Source organism: Osmerus mordax, chromosome 14 (assembly GCF_038355195.1).
Source record: "Osmerus mordax isolate fOsmMor3 chromosome 14, fOsmMor3.pri, whole genome shotgun sequence".
Lineage (NCBI taxonomy): Eukaryota > Metazoa > Chordata > Actinopteri > Osmeriformes > Osmeridae > Osmerus > Osmerus mordax.
The window spans coordinates 4,714,557-4,736,089 of record NC_090063.1 but is presented as its reverse complement, the minus strand read 5'-3'; the positions used below and the strand labels follow the sequence as shown (position 1 = coordinate 4,736,089).

General features: G+C 46.0%; 2 protein-coding genes across 9 annotated transcripts; one reads left to right on the top strand and one right to left on the bottom strand.

The window, feature by feature from the left end:
* The first annotated feature begins 29 nt into the window (after nucleotides 1–29).
* On the top strand, nucleotides 30–2,775 carry dolk (dolichol kinase). Its single transcript, XM_067249720.1, has 2 exons — nucleotides 30–125; nucleotides 838–2,775. Exon 2 carries the CDS (start codon nucleotides 1,017–1,019, stop codon nucleotides 2,586–2,588), a length of 1,572 nt encoding a protein of 523 aa, XP_067105821.1. The 5' UTR covers nucleotides 30–125; nucleotides 838–1,016; the 3' UTR covers nucleotides 2,589–2,775.
* A 1,313-nt stretch (nucleotides 2,776–4,088) lies between these two features.
* Nucleotides 4,089–21,524, bottom strand: LOC136955943 (volume-regulated anion channel subunit LRRC8A-like). 8 transcript variants are annotated; one of them, XM_067249712.1, is made up of 14 exons: nucleotides 21,393–21,524; nucleotides 14,040–16,155; nucleotides 11,059–11,328; nucleotides 7,914–7,988; nucleotides 7,400–7,558; nucleotides 7,036–7,111; nucleotides 6,909–6,956; nucleotides 6,728–6,783; nucleotides 6,560–6,622; nucleotides 6,451–6,472; nucleotides 5,947–6,273; nucleotides 5,753–5,869; nucleotides 5,215–5,341; nucleotides 4,089–5,113 (listed from the first exon to the last, which is right to left on the bottom strand). In XM_067249712.1, exons 2-14 carry the CDS (start codon nucleotides 16,143–16,145, stop codon nucleotides 5,068–5,070), a joined length of 3,492 nt encoding a protein of 1,163 aa, XP_067105813.1. In that variant the 5' UTR covers nucleotides 16,146–16,155; nucleotides 21,393–21,524; the 3' UTR covers nucleotides 4,089–5,067. The 8 variants fall into 8 exon arrangements, with proteins under 8 accessions (XP_067105813.1, XP_067105816.1, XP_067105814.1 ...); XM_067249715.1 differs by having other exon boundaries at nucleotides 6,145–6,273; XM_067249713.1 differs by lacking the exon at nucleotides 21,393–21,524 and adding an exon at nucleotides 18,437–18,498.
* Nucleotides 21,525–21,533: the final 9 nt, after the last annotated feature.

Below are 21,533 nucleotides of genomic sequence, written 5' to 3'. Positions count from 1 at the left end.
ACCCAGCTGTCAAACATGGCCCCCTCCTACTGGGTGTGAGTAACGCCAGATGATAGGGGAAAATAATTGTTGAAAGGTCGGGTGTCTGTGAAGAAGACCAACAGTTAATGTCCTACACTAATTTGGTAAGTACTCATCTGCTTGATACTCATTTACAAGCGCAATACATGGTAACCGCGTTTGTGCGACATACAGGAGTAGCTAGTCGCCTGAATTGTGTAGCCAGTCAGCTAGCAAACTAGCTGAGCAAGCTTACCAGGGATGTTGAGTCGCTGCATCCTTGGTTGAAATTGCATTAAGGCATTTCTCACAACAGTGGGAATGCCTCTAGTGCCGTGTTAGTTCGTGTTAGTTCTGCCGAAGGAGAAAGCATTCCTACCTGCATTATCTTTATTTTCAATGGCACTCGTAATTTTATGGCACTGACTCCCCACCCCCACCTCAATATAGAACAAAAGGTTAGACCTGAGCACAGCCCACGGTAAATTCAAGCTATCCTTCGAGGTAGCCTGTAAAAAGAAGTATTAAGAGTTACTGATATTACTATTCATTTTGTTGTACGATAAAGATAGAATCCATTCGCATCCGTTTCGCCAGGAAGTCTAGCGGTACACTACCACACTAAGTAGTGTGAGCATGTGGGTGAATGATGTGGCAATGATTCATTCAATATTCTGTAGGCCAAAGTTCAGGCTTGCAATTCTGGACTTTAGATAAACTGAACTGTTGTGAGACACCAGAGAGTTTACTAGGCTCTTATACACTACTGTATATATTCAGTTTGATTATGGAAGGGTTGTCATCACATGCTATTCAGATTTAATCTTGTTTCTGCAGATGTAACCATTTGGGCTGAAAGGAGAGTGGCAGACTGATGATGTGTGAACAAGAGAGGAACTGACCGGCTGTCTTGTTACCACACCCATTTGGAAAACGCTCTCTCCACCCGCTTTCCTTTCCCCTCCATCCATCCTTCCTTTCCTCCCTCCGCCCCTTCTTCTCTGTCCAGCGCAGTCATGCAGACCAACCCAGTGCTGGTGGAGTCTGCCGTGGTGTTTTCCATGGTTCTGTGCGTCCACACAGCCCTGTGGAACCAGCACTCCTGGTGCTGTGTGGCCCTGGTCATCCAGGCCTTCTACGTCCAGCACAAGTGGGACCGCCTGCTCAAGAACGGGGGCGCCGTCTTCCAGTTCCGCCCGTCCGCCAACAGCGGCATCGTGCCGGCCTGCATGGTGATGCCCTTGCTGGGGCTGGTGCTGAAGGAGAGGTGCGCCGCCTCCGGGAACGTCTACTTTGAGCGCTTCTCCATGGTGGTGACCGTCACGGGCATGATGCTGGCGCTCTTCCTGTCCCTCATCGCGCTGGGGATCACGCGGCCGGTGCCGACCAACACCTGTGTGATCGCGGGTGTGGCGAGCAGCGCCATCCTCTACACCACCAAGCAGACCCTGACGGTGTCCGAGGTCATCGAGGTGCTGGAGGTCCTGCTGATCTTCGTGTACCTCAGCCTGATCGTCCTGTACCTGCTGCCGCGGTGCTTCACGCCAGGCGAGGCCCTGCTCATCATGGGCGGCATCAGCTTCATCATCAACCAGCTGATCAAGCGCTCGCTCAACCTGGCCGAGGCCAAGGGCGACCCGGTGAACTACTTCCTGCCTGTGGTGGTGGTGGGGTCGCTGCTGCTGGGGGTGTTCTTCGCCCTGCTCTTCTGCTTCATGGAGTCGGAGACCTGGGTGTCGTCTCTCTTCTTTCACATGATGACGGCCGTGCTGGCCCTGGGGATCCTCATGCCCTGGCTCTCGCTGCTCATCCGCAGACATCCCATAATGTGGTTGCTGGACTTTGTCACGTTCAACGACAAGAGACTCTGCCTGCTGGCGTACTGGGCCTTCCTAGGGGTTGTGGCCACGTGTGTGGTGCTCCACCAGAACTACCAGCGCACTTCAGGCTCCAAGAAGCACCAGGCGTCCACCGTGGTGCGGAAGTATTTCCACCTCATAGTGGTGGCGACGTTTGTCCCCGGGCTGGTGTACGATCGCCAGCTGCTCCACGTGGCGTCCGTGGGCTGCCTGGGGGCCTTCCTCTTGCTGGAGTACGTGAGGTACTTCCGTATCCGTCCCCTCGGCCAACCCCTCAGGCAACTGCTCACCTTGTTTCTGGACGAGCGTGACTCCGGGCCCCTCATCCTCACTCACGTCTACCTGCTGGTGGGGATGTCCCTGCCCATCTGGCTGTTCCCGGGGCCCTGCTCCCCCAAGGGGATCCTCCCCGGGGCCGGAGGCCTGGTGCCCTATGCTGGGGTGCTGGCGGTGGGCGTGGGGGATACGGTGGCCTCTGTGTTCGGCAGCACCATGGGGGAGATCCGCTGGCCCGGCACCAAGAAAACCATGGAGGGCACGGCCACCTCCGTGTTTGCCCAGATCATCGCCGTGGCGATGTTCCTCATCTTTGATGGGACCATCAACCTGAACTCCAGCTACTCCTGGATTGTGGGCTCCATCACTCTGGTTGCCATGCTGGAGGCCTACACCTCCCAGATAGACAACCTGCTCCTCCCCCTCTACCTCTTCATCCTCCTCCTGCTCTGACCTGGCCAATCAGAGCACACTAAGCCACACTGGTGGCCTATCGGAGGCCAGCAGGGGTGGGAAGGTGAGGGGTCAGAGTGGAAGTGTGACAAATACCAATACAGGGAAGCAGCTTTAGTTCCAAGAACCCTGCAGGAGATCAGGACATCATTCAACATGGGGGGGGGGGGCGCTATGTTGTGTAGAAGTGAAGGTATGATATCATTGGTATTAATGCTGCAAAGATAATCTTAACATTTACTTGACTGTGTGGAAAAAATCACCATGGCTGTCACATGATAAGGCTTAACTATCTGAGATCTGATATCTGAGCTTTGGTCATCTTTAGCTTGCATAAATGAATGATGAGAAGTAACTCATATGGTTGGCTGGTAGCCACTCCAATGTCCCTTTTTACTCTACTGTTCTGCAGAGGTACTGTAAGCATGACAGTAGAACCGGTTGGATTCAGATACTAGCTATGTTTCAATGTCTACACTACTTTTTTTATTTATTATTCCCAGTATCCTGAGTAAGGATGCAGGAAGGGAGGGTGTGTGAGAGAGAAAGAGAACGGGATACACAAATGAGTTTTTTGCATTGTACACAGCTTTGTGTTGTAGTGGAAGGTACCGATACACTGAACCATGGGAACTATCCCCCCCTCTTGAACCCCATAATCAGTCACAGGAGTTTGGGATGAACAGACACTGCTGAAAGATATGTTTCTATAATGTGTGTGATTTGTTTTGTTATTTAAAATATGAAGAAGGCCTACAACTTGGTACAGCCTTTTGAAGAACATGATCATTTAAGCAAGCTTGTTGAGTCAGATGGAAGTAATATATTGTATTTTGCCTTTTCTTGTTGTGGCAATATATTAAAGACTGACCGCTGGACTTGTATTCGCCTTAAAGATGTATATTTTGTATTAGTCATTACCTAGTACTGTGGATAGTGTAGGATAGGACAGCTGAAAGCATGGTTGGTTTTCAGAAGGTGAACTCTGTGGGCGGGTCCATACTTCCGTATGACAATACTCTTAAGCATGACTTTATAATGTGAAATCCTGTACTGTAACTTGTATACAAAAAATACCCTACAGTATATTTTTTGTTGAACTGAAATCTTTTTAGGTCTACTCTTTGGTCATTGTGGCCTCTCATTGATAACATACATTTTCTTGATTCTTATGCTTCCTTATTTTTATATGAAAAGAATAAACAGGGCCTCCCGATTGGTTTTGAATTGGATTTTGACCCAATAACATGTCTATTTTCCCTGTGTTTTAGGCTTTAATGTAAAACGTATTCATCATTACCACATTAACTAAATTAACTTGACTAGGCTAATACTGAAATGAGCTCTAACATTAAATGTAACACTTAGAGCTAATCTGGGACACCATGGGACACCACTCCTCCATCACTGCAGTTATGACATTTCACTGGAATCTCAAGCCCTCCTCCAGTTTGCAGTGCATTCTTGGGACTGTTTAAAACAATGTATGTTGTTACAATTTTTCAATGTTTATTATTCAGCATGGAACCAATACAGTATTTGATTTCTGTAATTGAATTAAGTGGTACTTTTTCAAATACAAACTGCTAATTTCTGATATTTTGTTCAAAGTATGATTTTTTGGGACACGTTTTTTTAATCACTGCTTTTGACTGTTTGGAAACACTGGTATTGCATGGTAGATAAGCATCAATAAAGGCCTCTTATGTTACCTCCCCTGTCCTCCTTCTCTCCTCTGAGTCTCAGGACACACTGTGGAAGGAGCAACTAGCATCTGACAACAGAGGTTAAGTAGAACAGATGTTCAACTCTGTTATTACTAAATGTGTGTGTATATATCTTCAAACATTCACTTATGCGACCCTTCAATCTAATACAACTTGAATATATACAGTTATGTATACACAGGCATACATAGAGGGGGAATCTGTGTGACTGAGTTCATATTTAATGAGATAACCCACAGGGCTAGAATGTCTTTATTCCTTTCCTTCTGCACTACTGAAACCCAGGGATTTAGCAATACTTTTCCAATTCAAGCATTTCTCACATCAAGTTTTTCTTTTGCTCTGAGTATATCATCTAGACACCAACAATGCCAAAAACAACTTTATCGGACAAAAGTGTTTTGCATTTATTAAAAAATATTTTCTAAAGTAAAAGAGCTGATCCAATCATGAAATGTCACACCATGGATTGTACTTCACATTTTGGTCCATTGCTCCTGTTGAACATAATGTCTGAAGATTGTGATCCCTCAGCCAAAACCATCTCCTGCTCTATGCTCTGCTTAGTATTTAGAATTACATAACTTGATTACATTTATGGTCAGAAGGCCTACAAATAACTAATATCTGCTGGTAGAAGAATACTGCTTTGTCATGGTCCTGTTCAGTTCCAGGGGGACTCAGATGTCCTCTGTTTCTCTCTCCCTCCCTCCCGCCGACGGAACGTTGTGTCCTTCGGTGTGCAGGGTCGTCTAAGTGTAGAGAGCTGGGAATGGAAGCTCCTCAGTGGGCTGTAACCTGGATAGGAACAGCACACAATGACCTGTCAATCTACAGCACTCAGTTCCTCCAACAGTTCCTATACCCACACTACCCTGGGTACTATTATTAGTCCTGACCAGTTGTCGGGGCTCCAGCAGGTGTCCTGGGAGTCCATGATGTGGAAGGTATAGACGTGGCGGGAGGCATCTGAAGTGTTCTGGGCACTGCGGTGGACCACCTCTCCATGGATCAAAACCACCCCACCTGAGGGACAAGTAGTGGAGCAGGAGAGGAAACAAGAGAGTTGTCTTTCACAAGAGAGAATTAATTTGGCAAGGAACAGTTCAGCAGATTCGTATGTAAGTGAGGAGGCCAGCTTCACTGTTAAGTGCCAGAAGTCTCCCGGGCTTAGTCCAAACCGCTCGGCCTGGTTGTTTGACCCACATTCACCCTGCCACCTGATCACCCTGGAGTGAAGCTAAAACTCAGTGTACACACACACACAACGCACATATACTATACTAGACTGCACTACTCCCCACCCCCTCCCTGCCCCATCCCCCAGCAAGCCTCTGGCCTGGTCTCATTGGCCTAGCCCTCTAGGTGACTCTGAGGTCATCGCTAAGCAACGACACAGCAACTCCCTGGAGGTGTCTTACTCTGTGAGACACTTGCCTTTCTTGACGGGCGCAGGGACGAACAGCGTGTCGTCATAGCTCTGCTCTCTGCCTATGAAGTCCGTCAAGGGGTAGGTGCCTTCGGCAGTACGCACCATCCTTCGGGAGATCCCACCTAGAAGTGGGGGGGAAAAAGCAGCTATATAGACAATGACTGACAGGAGTGAGGAGAACTCTGTCCAAAGAGTCCACCTTTGTCCTTGAAGTGAGCGCCTGTCCATTCCCCTAACCTGGAGTCGAAAGCATGGGACAAGTGCAGGAGCCTTGTGCTTACACCCATCCAGTAACTGAGATGACAAACACACACCGGTGTCGTGTGCCGCTGTAGACGGCTGTGTGCACTGCTGTGTGAGCTCAGCTGAGGGTCTCTCTTCCGACAGACGGCCTTACTGTTTTGTGAGCCCGGGATGAACCAGAGACAGCCGTTGTCCAGGGTGGCATCCTCAAGGGCAATCCACACCCCCATCACTCTCCCCAGGGGCTCAGTGTACAGGAAGGTGGCGTCCTGGTGGGGTGTCACTGAGGGGTGGGCAGAGGAGGGATATGAGAGAGAGACCGAGAGAGAGAGAGAGAGAGAGACAGAGAGAGAGACAGAGAGAAAATGGGACACAAAGTCAGTCGCACCTCTGAAAAGACTCACAGCACACCTAAACATTGCTGTGAATATATCCTTTGCAGTATTTACAGACATCTTACCCTCTCCCCCAATTCCTGGTTGCTGAAAAGCAATGGGTTGGCAAATGTAAAATCAGGGTTGCACAGATACACAGAGCAGTATCCAGATGAAAGTAATATTCTCTATTACCTTGAAAATGTACATGCTCTGAAGAATCATAGGACTCTTCATGCCCAATTTCTTAGATATACCCTGGAGAGAGAGAGAGAGCGAGCAAGAGAGAGGTGATTCATTTCAATCTAATAGTATAAAGTTTGTTTCATTCATAACTCATAAGTTAGCCCAGGTCTCTCTCACCTGAATTTTGGGTGAATGAGTGACGTTCTTGTATAAAGGCTCATAGGCATGGAGAGCTGAGGGAGACAAGACCATGTCTGCATTATAAAGTGATAACGTCATTTCCATACGTTCTTTAATTTTTCCCCAAATTGTCTTATTAAGTTAAGGGAAACAGTGGACACAGCCCAACGTTACTCACCATGCCCAATTTTGTTCAGGGAACGTTCCTTTGGCACAATGAAATCCCCTAAAATTTGAGACAGTTTTATTTTATTTTGCTTCATGTCAGCAGGGGAGCAAATAGCAAAGCTGATTGAAACGCATACCGTCATCGTTAAAAACTCCCTTTTCGAAGAAGAACCGGATCTTATCGCCACTGGTGATGAAATAGTCTGCGTTGCCCTGCAAATGAAACGAATGTTGCTGAAGTCACATGATCCGTCCAATTATGGTCAGTTTGCACAGACTAGGGGTTGACTAGTGTTTACACTATCGTTCAAACATGGGCAAATGCAGACAAAAGGAAAGAGGGCGAGAGAGCGTAGTTAATCTAAGCTAAAGCAAGAAGACAGAAACTTTACCTGCATCTTTTGTGACAGGAAGCATGGAAAAGACATATTGCAATGTTCAAATATTGTCTGATAAAACAAAAACACACATTAGTAATACATAGGTTGACCCCTTGAATACCTGTGTTTTTAGTTGTTCGTCGTGATTGGTGGAAAACTGGATCCGACAGTGTTGTGGAACATCCATTCGGTCCACAATCTCGCCCATCCGCTCCCTGAGAGAGTCACATTCTTTCGGCGTGAGCAGCCCGTCAAGAACCAGGTAACCGTCCTCGCGGTACTGCCAGGGGACCACCAGAGAGTTGACCACTTAATACCTACATATTGGACAATATATTAGTAGACTAATGCTTACATTTACTTTAGCTATTCGGTAGCCTACTGTTCCTGTTACTTTAGGCTGCAGCTAATGTTATGTAACATGAGTCAACACAGACTCACTCAGAACACTAACAGGAGCGCGATACATTTGAACGTTATAAAAGCACGTGCACAATTAATACATGTGACTTGTTCTCGTGCGATTTAAACAGAATAAAACCAAAACACAAAGCAGCGACATTAGCTAGGCTACATGTTTACTGTCACCAATAAGGCCGACGATAAGGCGTTTATAATAAAATGTTAACACATACCTTTTGCGCGTCTAGATCCGACAAGAAATCCATGTTAATAGTTGGTATATGGAGAAACTCTGCAGTCATCCGGGTCTGAAATACAATGTGAAGAAGAGAGCGGTCTAACTCGATTAAACTGTAACCATGGTGAAGCAATAATAGGATTTTGGACTTTAACTCCTTCGTTACCTCTGCGTGGTAACGACGTGGCTGTCTTTTACATCGGTGGTGAATTTGTTTTGTCGAATCATTGCCCCAACTCCAACTTGACAATGTCAAGTCCAAGAGCCTTTTCCATGGGGCATGCCATGCACTCTCCTGACCTCCGTCCATACCCTTTATTTACCTTTTCTAGCTAAGGTTTGCGGTGTGTACTGTTATGCAAAGACTTTGATGGATTTCACTGAATGAACTCAATGTGACAAGACAAGCGCAGATACAAAGAAAGACAGTATGGTGTTAATGTGTTTTATTTTATTGACATTGTTTATTTTAGAATAGTACAAAAAGTAGTAGCACTAAAATGCCCATTGGGCTTTGATAGGCTCTTTGTTACAGGGCTCGGGCTTCCATTCAGCCTGCTATCACCCATTTTGGCAAAGGAAAAAAAACGTCATTCATAGGCATCAGTGATGAAAATACATATAATTTGTCCATTGACTCAAAAACAGCTCACATATCTTCTGTCACATCGGTGACATGAAACAGACAGAGGGTGGGAAAGCATACAATGCAGTATCTGAGTCAGCCATATAGCATTTCAATCAACACGTATCAACAGGATGGAGAACCAAAAATAATGGACCAAGAATCACTGTCACAAACTAAAGGCCTACATACACACACATGCTCAAGGGGCTTCACAGCCACCCTGTGTTAGTGTTAGACAGAAGACTGCACTCAAATCTGTTCATTTAGTTCAATGCCCATAAGACAATAAATATATTGTCTGTCACTTATAAAACTTTAAAAAGAAACAGTAGCTGTTACATGGACTGGCCATGTGAAGTTAAAGGATGGTCACAATGGGGCGGCAACACAACTTGATTCGTTTTTTCCTTTCATCTGACAACGAAATGTCTGTTACACTGTCTCCACCAGGGGGTGCTCCACCCATGCTAGTCTCATAGCGGTTATCTAATTCAGCCTTTCTCTCTGCATGTTTGAGGGGTTGATTAGATGTGTGGGTTGTAATGATCATGGAATGGCCTATACTTAAAGTGCTGGCACAGTGCTGTACAGAGCATTTTTCTGTGGTGGGCAAAGCAACATGCAAGCTTTTTTCTCTGGGACACACGCACACTTTCCCGTTCCCCTACCCTTTCAGGAAATACATTTGGCCTCCTCTTACATGCATACTATGTTATGTTTTCCATAGTGACTGGCTGGAATGGTTTGTGCTTGTGTGGGTTAATGGACTTTTAGGCAAAGAAAGCAGTTTTCTGTCTCGTGACACAACAGGAAGTCATACATCAGAGAGAGAGAAACACACTCACACTGTGTTAAAGGTCAAGGAAAGCAAAGGGCTACTTCATGGTAACAAAAGAACTTTAGTAGAATTGTTTCCAACATGAAATGCCCACATTCAGTTCTAGCCAGCTATCTACTAGCTCAAAACCAGCAGGCCTCTTCAGTCCAGCCCTGAGTTAAGATCATATGGCAATCTGTCAGCTTAGGTCGAGTAAGCAACATTTATTAATCACCAGTACACAGACCAACCAGTAGGATCAGCAGCAGAGGGAGTTAAGACCTGCTTGGTCTTTGTCTTATTACTTTTCAAAAAAGGACTACAAGGAGTCTGGTAACATCTGAACACACTTGTCCATCAATACCTCGACCAGCGAGTTTGGGCTACGCATTGCCAGCCTCTTGCCCCTTTGCATTTTAACCTGGCCTTCACCAACAACGGACAGGAGCGTTCCAGGAGATTTTCCACTGGTTGAAGAGGGGAGAGGTTCAGGTATATAAATAAAACATATGTACAATGTTTTGAGGGAGATTCCACAGACAAACCATGTAACTAACTGGTTATGAAGATGCAGTCATCTCATCTTGTTTTATTCTTTATATCAAACATCTATTTGATATATCTTTTAAACAATGGATGAGATGTTGAGATCAATGCCCTATAAAGCCTGCAGCTACTGTAACTATAACAAGGAAATGAACGACCCTACATTATACAAGCCGTACAGGTTTAGACATATGAAGAGGGTCAGGAGTTGACAGGATGTCTGTGATCATCTTAGACAAGTTTATACACCCAGATGTAAGGCCATAGAAGTAAAACAGGTTGCTTTTCAGGAAATCCCTTTTGGTAAATCTCTTCTTGACAAAGCCATTCAACCAGTCATTACGTATAAAGTCTTTGAATCTTGCTACTTAATACTCGAGCAGGGTATTGCATCCAACCTCGACTGTATCTTGGCCAACGCAAAGTCCTCCAGAGTCTGTGAAGGGAGTGTGATTGTTATGTTTATTTGTAGACATTGGTAGAGTTCTACTACTCTCTAAGATCCTGTAACTACCCTCCCTCCTACACATCTCAGCAGAGTGCTGGTTTAACATCCTGTTTACTTTTAAACTGTTACTGAGGAAATCTAAACACCACTCTCGCAATCTCAAATGTTGGCTTGATGGAATTACTTGGGTTGTAGCTGAACAATTGGACAATCTATTTCTAAATGTCTGTCTCCAGTGATTGTATATGTTTTAGCCGCCCAGGGGTGCTGTGTAGATTCACATGCAGGTCTTTGCACGTTGCTTCTTCTGTTGTCTCTCTTTGTTCTGTACTGATATTCAGTACTGCAAAGTACCTTGATCCTCAAAGGTTTTTCAAACAGCTCTCTTTTGGTTTGCTCCTCTGGTTATTAATTTAAATGAAAAAACCACCATATGAAGTGAGAGTGGCACATAGTTGGCAAGTGGAGATCAGTCAGAAACTATGACCCTGTAAATTTAATATTCAGCCAGGACAGCAGACCCCGAACCCAAATTACCTCCCTCTGTCTTCATGTCTGTCCCTCACTTTCTCTCTACTCCTTTATTGTCTGACCTCCACTGCTGACCCTTGTCCTCCCTTCTCCTCCACTCCCATTTCTCAAGCCTCTCATCTCTTCCTCACTGGTCCCCCTCTTCCTCCAGCCTCTCCTCCTGCTCAGACCTGCTCCTTGTCGGCCCTCCACAGCTGCTCCTTGACCTCCATGGGCAGGGTGTTGAACAGGTCCTCCTCCACCACCAGGCTGCTCTTCTTCAGCAGCCGGCACTCTCCCAGCTCAACGGGGAGGCACTCCAGACGGTTCCCCCGGAGCTCCAGCTGGGTCAGGCCCGTCAGCTCCCCGAAGCGGGACGGCAGGGTCTGCAGGCAGTTGCTCCCCAGGTTCAGGGTGCGGAGCTTCTTGCACTGGAACAGCTCCGGAGGAAGGGATTCAATCTGAGGGGCAGAGAAGAGAACAGAGAGGTAGAAGTAAATTCAAGTGAATTATAAGTTATGTTACACAACACTGGATTCAAAGAAGGAAAAACAGTACTTCCTATTTGGTCACAAACAAAGAGTTGTACTCCATAGTAAGATCCATAATTAGATTTATTTTCTAAATCATGACTGTTGCTAACAAATCTGTGGTGCTTTGGGTACAGCAGTATCACAATAAAAAAGGTTTTGTTATTGTCTAGATGGGGGTTGAAAGGTGTGTATTGCATAGACTCTTTTGCTGACATAGTTGAGCACCACAGACTGGCAACAGCACATGGGGGGGGGGGGGGGGGGGGGGAGGGTGGAACATACTGTTCCCACTATCTTTACCCAATCAGACAACAAACTTAGCTCCCTTAACCAATGATGGAGTTGCCAAAGATTCTGTCCAGAGGCAGAAAGCCAATCAAAGGCGGGCATTAGACTCAAAGTTCAGTGTCATGTTTTAAACACTAATAGGAAACAGTCATATAAAACCAGACAGGACATGATACTACAAAGCCTTATCATAGAATTAGTTAACTACATCCAAATTGTTCCATTCCATATCGAAGTATGTACATTATAATGAACAGAAAGGACCATTGTTAAGACACAATAGCACATTATATAAAATTATTCAAGAAATTAAGCCAATTACAATTTCAAACAACTGGCTCAATAGAGAACCATATATTGGGCCGCACATTTAAAATCACATTATTCCCCTTTTTTTTCAAGTTTCTTTCTACAGATTGATCAAATGTGTCCAGCTAAAAGACTCCTGGTTCCGAGTCAATCTGAATACAGCGTTTACTGATGATTACACATCCCATTTGGGTTGCTAATGTGCTACTGGCATAGTATAGGAGGAGGGTTGCAGAAACCCAGAACACACCAAGGAGGCCTAGTAAACAAGGCTATTCTCGGACGCATACCGCTCTTCCAAAAGCCCAATTCTCAGTGTGGTGCCACACACAGGTACGCTGAACAACAATATTAATAGCTTCTTTAACAGGAACCATGTGACTGCACCAAAACACACGCATGCACATTTAAAAAGTGGGCTGGGTCCAATTTAAAACACTATATTAATAGCTTTTTTGACTGGAGCCATATGATCCAAAACACACGTGCACGCAAACAGCTAAAGGCCGGTTGTATAACTTGACGGTTGGCAGGGTTGTGCATGTTTATGACTGGAAATCAAATTCCTTGATAAACTTGACGAGTCAGCTATATTCAACGGAATAGATACTGCGCAAGTGATGCACACGTAACAGTACAGTGGCCGGAGTCAAAAACACGCGAGAGAGCGTGTCTTCTGACTGACTGGTCGAGAAGAATGCTTGGATCTGTCCAGAACAACCATGCAGAACCCTTGGTCCTCTAATCCTTGCATTTTCATGCTTCATAACATTTCCAGAATTCACATTTCAGCCTCTGAAGAATTTCCTCAAGTCACATTTCAACCAGTGAAAAATGTCTTCAAGTCCACACCTGTATTAGTTACCCCGTGGCCTTCTTACTAGACCTGGGGAATGATATGTTTGTAAGATGAACTCTTCCTGAGGTGTCATCTACAGGAGCCGGTCTCGCCCCCGCCCCCAAGACATCTGTTCAGCACAGTGGGTAGACAAGTGTGAAGGAGGAGTAGTGAGATGGAGGTTTGCTATGTACCAAGACTAAAGAGTTCATTCCAAACTTTCTATCTACTATATGGCAAATTGGAATCCTGCAAGCTTACAGAGTCTGTTTCACTCCATGTGTCAGTCTGATTTCTCTCGTATGGACAAGCATTTGGTTTAGTATTTTATCAGACTGGCCAATCGGAGTGCTTTGTTATGCTCTATGGTTGTTCTAACCATGTGATACATAACTGTTGCTAAGCAAACCTTTGATGTAAGTCATGTGATTTGTTGTTCTAATCGATCGATTGATTGAATCGTGGGTGATTAAATGTTGTCATTTGTATCAGATCATTTGGTGTCAACCTGCGAGATTCCGGAGAGAAAATTAAGTGAAACAATGAGCGTAGGGATTTTTCTGGTTCAATAGGAAAGCCTAATAAAAATCTATTGTATAGGGTATACTGAAATACTTTCCCTTGCTTTCTAAGTCAACCAACAGTCTTGAGCTTTGCTGTGAAGGGGTGATTGTGGTAGAAAAGATTTGCCTGCTCCATCACTCCATGGAGACAGAAGCTCTTATGTCGAGCCGGAAGCGTGACAGGGACATTAGCGAAACACTAACTCCTCTGTCTCCATCAAGGAATACATTAGTTTAACTGCACACACACACACACACACACCATTGCATTAGTCCACTATTCATAAAAAAATAATATGACTTTTCAATCAAGTACACAAATGACTTGTTGAAATAATACTTTAACACATCTTCCTGTAATGACTCCATCAAAGGTTCTTGGGAGGCCAAACCTTTGTCCCTTTAACTGGAATGAGTAAAGCACAAACCTGTCCGAAATGCCCCATTTTTATCCCATGGCTGCTCTCAAACCTGTCTCCGTGCTAATGATAAGCCCTACCCTCATGTTACCCACTACGACCTTTGAGCGTGCTCAGACGTGAAATAGTTGAAAGGAGGTGGAATAAAGGAAGAGAAAGAAGTAGGAAGAAGAACAGTTGGGCCTAACAGACAAAGACACACCCCTGTTCTAGGGTTCTTACCCGGTTGGCGGTAACAGCAAAATACTGCAGGTTCTGTAGAAAGCCCACATCGGCATGGATGCTGGTCAGGTTGTTGTGGCTGAGGTCCAGGAAGCGCAGTTTACGGCAGTAGAACAGCTGGCTCGGGATCTTCTCGATCTTATTCCTGTTCAGGTACAGCCTCTCCAGGTTGGTCAGCGTGCCAATCTGGATGGGGATATAGGCAATCTGGTTGTACCAGAGCTTAAGGCAGACCAGCCGGTGGAGGTGCTGGAAGCTGATGATCTCCTCGATGGTCTTCAGGTTGTTGTCCTTCAGGTCGATCTCCTGCAGGTTGTGCAGGCTGAAGATGGAGTGGGGGATGCGTTCGAGGTCGCAGCGCATCAGCTCCAGCTCCGTCAGGTTCACCATCTTCTTCAGGCTGTTGAGGACCATCAGCTTGGTGCCCTCGTTGTTGATGGACAGCTTCTGGAGGTGGACGCCCACGTCGGTCACCACCTGGGGGAGCTTGGTGAGGTTGCTCTTCAGCCGAAGGACCTTGAGCCTCTTGAGCTCCCGTAGGCCGTCGATGACAATGAAGCGGTTGTTGTCTGCGCTCAGGTTCCCCGTCAGGTGCAGCTCACTGAGGGTCTTCAGGCTGTAAATCCACAGAGGGATCTCCTTAATGTCCGTGAACTTGATGTGGAGGGACTTGAGGTTCTCCCGGAGGAAGGCCAAAGCCGGGGCCTCGATTTTGGCCGGTGTGTGGTAGAGCCACATCTCCCTCAGACTGGCCAGCTGGGCGATGATGGGGGGAATGGTGACGTCCGGGATGAGCTCCAGCTTCAGGACCTCCAGCTCCAGCAGGTCGAAGACCGTGTCCGGGATCCCGCTGAGCATGAAGAGGTGCAGCTCCAGCTTCTCCTGGGAGTTCTTGGTGATCCTCTGCCTCAGCTTCTCGAGGGTCCACTCGTTGTTGAGGTTCAGCTGCCTCAGTTTGTTCTCGCTCACCTCGGACAGGAAGACCGCGAAGCGTTTGGAGTAGAGGGGGTCATACTGGTCGATCATGTGCAGCATGAAGGCAAAGTCATTCTTCACGTCTGGGATGTCGCTGTAGCTGCTTTCCTCGCGGATCGACTCGAAGGAGTAGCGTTTTAGGGAACGGGTGACCATCCAGCAGAGTGTGTACATGCAGATGAGGCCATACACCCCTACCAAGCTGATGTAGAAGCAGGCCAGGATCTTGAAGAGGGTAGCTAGTGGGTGTGCACAGTGGTACATACGGTATCCTGTCAGCCTCTCAATGTCTACCTGACAGGGGACGCTAAATTTGATGTAGCGCACATAGTAGGCTGTGTAGCAGATGATCAGTATGAATTTGATGACTTTGATGATAGTCTGGCGGATGTAGAGTCTGTAGACTATGTCCCCTTCCTCCACATGGATCCTGAACTTCTTGACCTTCTCAAAGAGAGCTTTGGCCTGCTCTCCTTCCTTCTTGTCCAGGACGCCGGTCTCCGAGCGATCGACAATGCCCTGCTCAATGCGGGACTTGGTCCTCTGGAGCATGGGCACGCTCGCCTCCACGTCCTCGCACAAGGAGGACGCCTTCTTGTCCGTGGAGCCGTTCATTTTCCCCAGCGGCTTGGGGTCGCTCTCCTCCACCACCGTCTCCGACAGGGCCCTCGTGGTCCAGGGAGAGTCGAAGCACTTCAGCAGGATGGAAACGAAATGCTCCAGCTTGGAACTCGTCCTGGGGAACTTGAACCAGAAGTTACTGCAGGCCAGGAAAATTAAGGTGTGGAGGAGGACCAGGTAAGGAAAGTACTTGGCGAACCAGTGCAGCTTGTTCTCGTAGCAGACCGCATCAACATAGTTGTACTGGTGCCGGTCGAGGTCGTACTGGATGCCCTTGGGCTCCGAGGAGATGGGGATGGTGGCGTTGGCGTCGTTGCAGGATTGACCGACCACCCACTTGCAGGGCAGGCAGATCATCTTGTCCTGGGTGACCTGCAGTGTGCCCCCGAACACGGCGATCATGAGCATGACGACGGAGATGTAGTCGGTGAAGACGTCCCACCATGGCTTCAGGATGCGGTACGCCGGCTGAGTATCGGCAAAGTACCGGAGCTCGGTGATGGGGATCATGATGGTTTACCTGCAGGGTGGGGGAGTTGGGGGAGCGGCAGAGAAATAAGGTTTATGTTAGGTCAATGCACTGGTGTGTCCTGGTACTCTAAAAGCTTACAGAAGGAGATGTCATGTACCAGCTTGTGCCTGTGACATGTACAACACCACTTCCATTATCCAACCAGCTTTACTTTCAGCAGTCATGTAAGGCAGAGATACACTTTGGAACGTGTCAACACAACACACACACAGACACCAACAATATGGTGATGACTAAATATAAAGACTTATTTCCTGTATTTACAAGCTCATCGTACAAATAAATTAATACAAATAAATTTGATTTGATCGTATAAACATGATATTAGGCCCCATCACTCTCTTGCTCAAACATTTACTTCCCTTCTTGGTCACTTAAAGAATACGGATATCTTTTAATGAATTGTATCTTAAATTATAATATGGCAGTCCCTTAAGTGACATACAAAACAGATCAGTTATGGATATTCATATCACAATCAATATTTGGCCAACCATTTACAGCTGGGCACCACATTAGTTCTTAGAAATTAAGAGATCATCTTTGTGCTGCTTTCCATAGAGTCCCGGTCAGCCATTTCCTGGCCACGGTGTGTGTGAGTTTCCAGGTTGGTGCGCCGGGGGAGCTGTCATTATGTTTGGCTGCTGTAGACAGTCTGCTATGCGTCAGGGCAATCCCAAACATCCTGCAAGTGTTTTCATCTGTGTTCAGACAGCGACAGATAGCTCCAGGAACGCAGAGCAAGCTAGATACAAAGTGCCCGACACGGCACACACGCACAGTAAAAATAGAATAATCTGAGGATTGATGTGTGTATAAAAATAAACACTGACTCACGCATTGAAAAAGGAATCAGTTGAAATCAAAAGTAAAAAAAGAAACTTACAACTGAGCACGGTATGGATATAAGAGAACTAGTGACTAAAAAGCCAATATGTTTAGTATCGTCTAAATTGTAAAACAATCCATGCACAGCACTATTACAATACAAGGAATTCAAAATCATACCTTAAACGTGGTCGACTACACGGGTACTTCCAAGTGAAATGAGAATGAAGCTACGTTCAAAGCACACAGGAGTGTGTAGATATATTAAACACAGAGCTTAAGACAAGGAGCCCATGGCAAGGTATTCTGAGCTCAACTAAACAGAAAATCTAGTGGCTCTTCCTTAAACATCACAACCAAGTGAAAGGACACCTGGCCAACAGCAGTAAAATGACCCCAACACAATAAAAAAAGTTAGAACAAAAGAAGTATTCAAATTCAAATAGACCTTTTAACAGGGGTTTTCATGCTGGTTATAGCACACTCAAAGTGACGGCTTGGGAAGACAAAGGAACTTGAATTTGAATTTTTGTCTGTAAAACTCAAAATCTAAATCCATCCAACACTAAACGCCTGTCTGAAATTGAGTTAAATGTATTTATATATAAATTAATGTATAAACAATATTAAACATGACTTCTGAAAGCAAATAGTGTCCATTCTTTTCGTATTCTTCGTTAGATTATCTTCCTCTCCTACTTTTGTGCACGCTCCCCAGTGGGTGTGGTTAAGTGTCTGTAGAGAAGTATACACCTCACACCCCAATCTCTCAACCCCACCCCTGGTTAGCATACAGTCACCAGGGTGAGTCGTTTGCAAAGGTACCGTGTGACAGGGTCATCAGGTCTCAAACTTGCATATTTGTTATATCAGTGTAACACACTGCCTTCCAGATCTCCTGAGTATGTGAAATTAAGAACTAAAGAAGATTCTAGACTGCAGCCAGTCCTGGCATCAACCCAAACCTACCTCATAGCCCCTCTAGGAGTTCTGATCTTCTACAGCCAGACAGCACGTGAAATGGAAGAGAACATGACCATGGGGCATTCCTCTGGGAATTAATCATTACTTACACACACACACACACACACACACACACAGAGTAGGCTCCTTCTCAGAACTCCCCCTGTCCTACTGTAACTTCCCCCTTCCCCTGAAGGGATCTGACCACCAGAGTGAACACCCACAGCCGGTTACACACTTAAACATGTTCTAGATCTTTATCTGAAAACACAAATGCAACTATTTCCTGGGGTAGGAAGATATCTTGGATGGGTGTCACTGGAACACAAACTGTGTGTGTCTGACATTGTGTCTGTGTTGTACATGTTCATCTGAATCATATATCCTGTATCCGTCTTTGGATACACACAAACCTTCACCTTCCAAATGTGCCAGATCATCAAAAATATAACATCTTCAAAATGAACAAAATCCTTACACACGCATTTTCCTTTCCTCTTCCCATCCTATACGAGATTTGAGACTTCTCCAAAAGTGTCCTTCTCTTCAACGTCTGTCCTCCCCTCCCCACCTAACACAACCCCCCCCCCCCCCCCCTTCGACCCCGCCCCAAACCAACAGGAAGCGGGTTGAGGGAGTGTGGTTTCACAAAAGAGCTTTATCCAGTCCAAACCAGAATGTCTGAGGACTGAGAAGCCATCTTAATTCTTTCCCCTGGAACTTGGCTTCCCTGTATAGCACGATGCAGCCTAACCTAACTAAATACACACACTCCCTGTTTCGACTAAAAATCTACATTCGCCCACCCCCCCCCCCCCCCCCCCCCCCCCCCCCGCTGTTACTTCAGCCTAGTGAAAAAAAGTCAGGCTGTTCATATTCCCAGTCAAGCTGCTGCGACTTACAATCATGTCTGTGTCTGAGGGTTTGGGAACTGAATGTGTATTTAGAGACTATAACAGCCGTATAGTCTGCCCCCCTCTGCCCCCCTCACACTGTGACTTTGCACAAACCGTATCAGTGGACAGAGCCCTTTCTGGCTTACATCCGACACCATCATGGGAGTTTCTAAGATCACTATTGCAGCTGGATGAATCATTCATTTTTTTTCGAGCTCCACCTGGGGTCAGTGTAACCTAGATGGATCTAGTCTGTCCTGGATCAGAAGGAAAACAACATCACTATTTCCTATTGGAGTACAGCACATTAGGTTCTGGTTCCTTTACTCTGGACAAATATACCCATTGCCTTGGACCTTTGTATTGGGATGAAAATATCTGCTAAGTTACAAAAATGCCAATGTAAAAATGTACATGTAGTAGTACACCAAAGATGCCAACTCCCCCTGTCTGTCTGTCTGTCTGCCTGCCTGCCTCTGTCCATCCACCTTCCCCTTCCCCCCTCCCCATTACTGAGGCATCAGACACTGTCTTAACTTCCCCCTCAGAAACATTTGACAGATGGTCTCTTGGGAAACCCTCTCCTAGATAATACTAGATGTTTACTATAGCAAAGACTGTGGGCTCTCTGCTATACTGTTCTATCCTGTATGTCTAAAAAAGAGGGACCTGGCCACAACGGCTGTTTATTTATTTAGGTCATTTAGTAGGTGGATTAAAGTAACCTGATCACGCCCAGGAACAGAGTGGCTTTTGTGGGATGGCAGGGGGGCATTGACAGGATCTTAGAGGGGGAACGTATCATTTTGGCTTTCGAGGAGCACAAATGATACCCACCATGATAGCTACAGTGAATGTCTCAACAACCCTCAACTCTCTAATTATCTTCAGCTTAGTCAGTCCTCTCTCCAGCTACGTACAGCCAGTTCCAGAGTCAGTTGCCCCCATCTTTCTTGACTAATGCCAACCTTCTACTGAAAGCAATACATACCGTCCACCATAGCAACACTACCAGCTCCAAGTCTATCTTGTATATAGAGCGTAACCAACCAACCTCTAACCCCTATCTCGGTCCAGGTAGAGTTCATCCACCTGGAGACAAAGCTGCCATTGTCCAGGCACAGCCTACGTCCAGGTGTATTGAGCGAGAGGGGGAGACAGAGAGAGGCCGGGGGCATTGGACACACAGACAGAACCAAACTAGCTCCCCTGCTGAACCAAGGACTGTTCTACCAAGGATGACGTTGGCGTATTACAGTACTACACAGGCCAACAAGTCAGAGATGGCAGTTGGACTATGTCTCCCTCTTTTCTAACTTGTTAAGAAACTCGGTTTCTGCATTTGTGTTTTCAGATAGAGATCTCGAACATCTTTAAGTGTGTAACCGGCTGTGGGTGTTCACTTTGGTGGTCAGATCCCTTCAGGGGAAGTTACAGTAGGACGGGGAGTTCTGAGAAGGAGCCTACTCTGTGTGTGTGTGTGAGTAATGATCATCAAGAACACACACACCCCTACAACCTGTTCCATGTCTAGCCACTGAGCCAGTGACACAGTTACATAACAGAAGCATCTCCATCTTCTAGCCCAAACCCGCCCACCCCCCACCCATCATCCTGGTTACATACGTGTCCACTGACACACACTAATAAATAACCATGCAGGTGTAGGAGCTCATTATGCTTACGCCAGTCCTAACAGCTTTTAGACCTATGCAGGGAGTGGAACCGTGGAGTAGTGTAATAGTATGTCAGGGAATATAATGGACAAGGCTATGGATTAACTGTATAACACAATAGCCTGCAAAGAATATAGGCTATCTGACAAAGTTAATAACACAGTTAACTTCCAAAGCGGCGCTTACTTTCATGAGATGAAGACATCGAATTTTGTAGCCCAAGAGTGGCGGCAGGATTCAGTTCCAACACGTTTTATGAATCCAACAACGTGTCTGTATTTGAGTAAATTCTCAAATGTCATCCAGCGGTTTATAGAAATTATGGGCTGGCAAAGCTGTTGGCTACAAGAGGCCACTGACACATACTGTCTTGAGTCCAGTATAGACCCAATTCTTTGGCGTGTAGGTTTATAATTTGGCCTACAATTACGACGACAACCTATATCTTGTTGTCGCTGCCAAAACAAATCTACTCATTTGCTTCATCGTCTTCCTTCTTTAAACACAAACCCGACTGTACGAGTCTAGCGGGGCGATCTGTCAATCACGTATAAGACACGACAGTACAGTAATGCATTGGCTAATGCACACCGGCTGGTTATGGCACGTGTGCGGCTTCAGTGCAATTTATTGCTGTTAATAAAGCGCCCAAGTATATTGTTTACATAGCGCCTTAACTTATAATATGCTATCTGTGTTATCGCTTGTTTACGATCCATTTAAATAACATCTTACTGTCAGGTTCTTTAGCAGAGCTTCCCAATCAACACCTCAGTGACGGGAAGCGATGTCATATTATACAGCCAATCTCTCACTCAAATACAGCAACAGTACCATCAACTAGCGTGTAGAGACAACTTACCTAATTTGTAGCAGTTACTGTCTTTCTCCTCTCCCGCATGTAATTGATACATTTCTTAAGATTTTCGAAGACGGGCAACGTTCACCACCCGTGCCACGGTGGAAAAACTCTGAGGGAACAGGCGTCTCCACCCAGGAAGTT

Coding starts and splice junctions, on each gene's coding strand:
- dolk (XM_067249720.1), top strand. CDS start 1,017: ATGCAGACCAACCCAGTGCTGGTGGAGTCTGCCGTGGTGTTTTCCATG.
- LOC136955943 (XM_067249712.1), bottom strand. CDS start 16,145: ATGATCCCCATCACCGAGCTCCGGTACTTTGCCGATACTCAGCCGGCG. Junction 11,329..14,039: donor TTGCTGTTACCGCCAACCGG/GTAAGAACCCTA, acceptor TCTGCCCCTCAG/ATTGAATCCCTTCCTCCGGA. Junction 5,342..5,752: donor CCCTGCGCCCGTCAAGAAAG/GCAAGTGTCTCA, acceptor CTTGTCCCTCAG/GTGGGGTGGTTTTGATCCAT.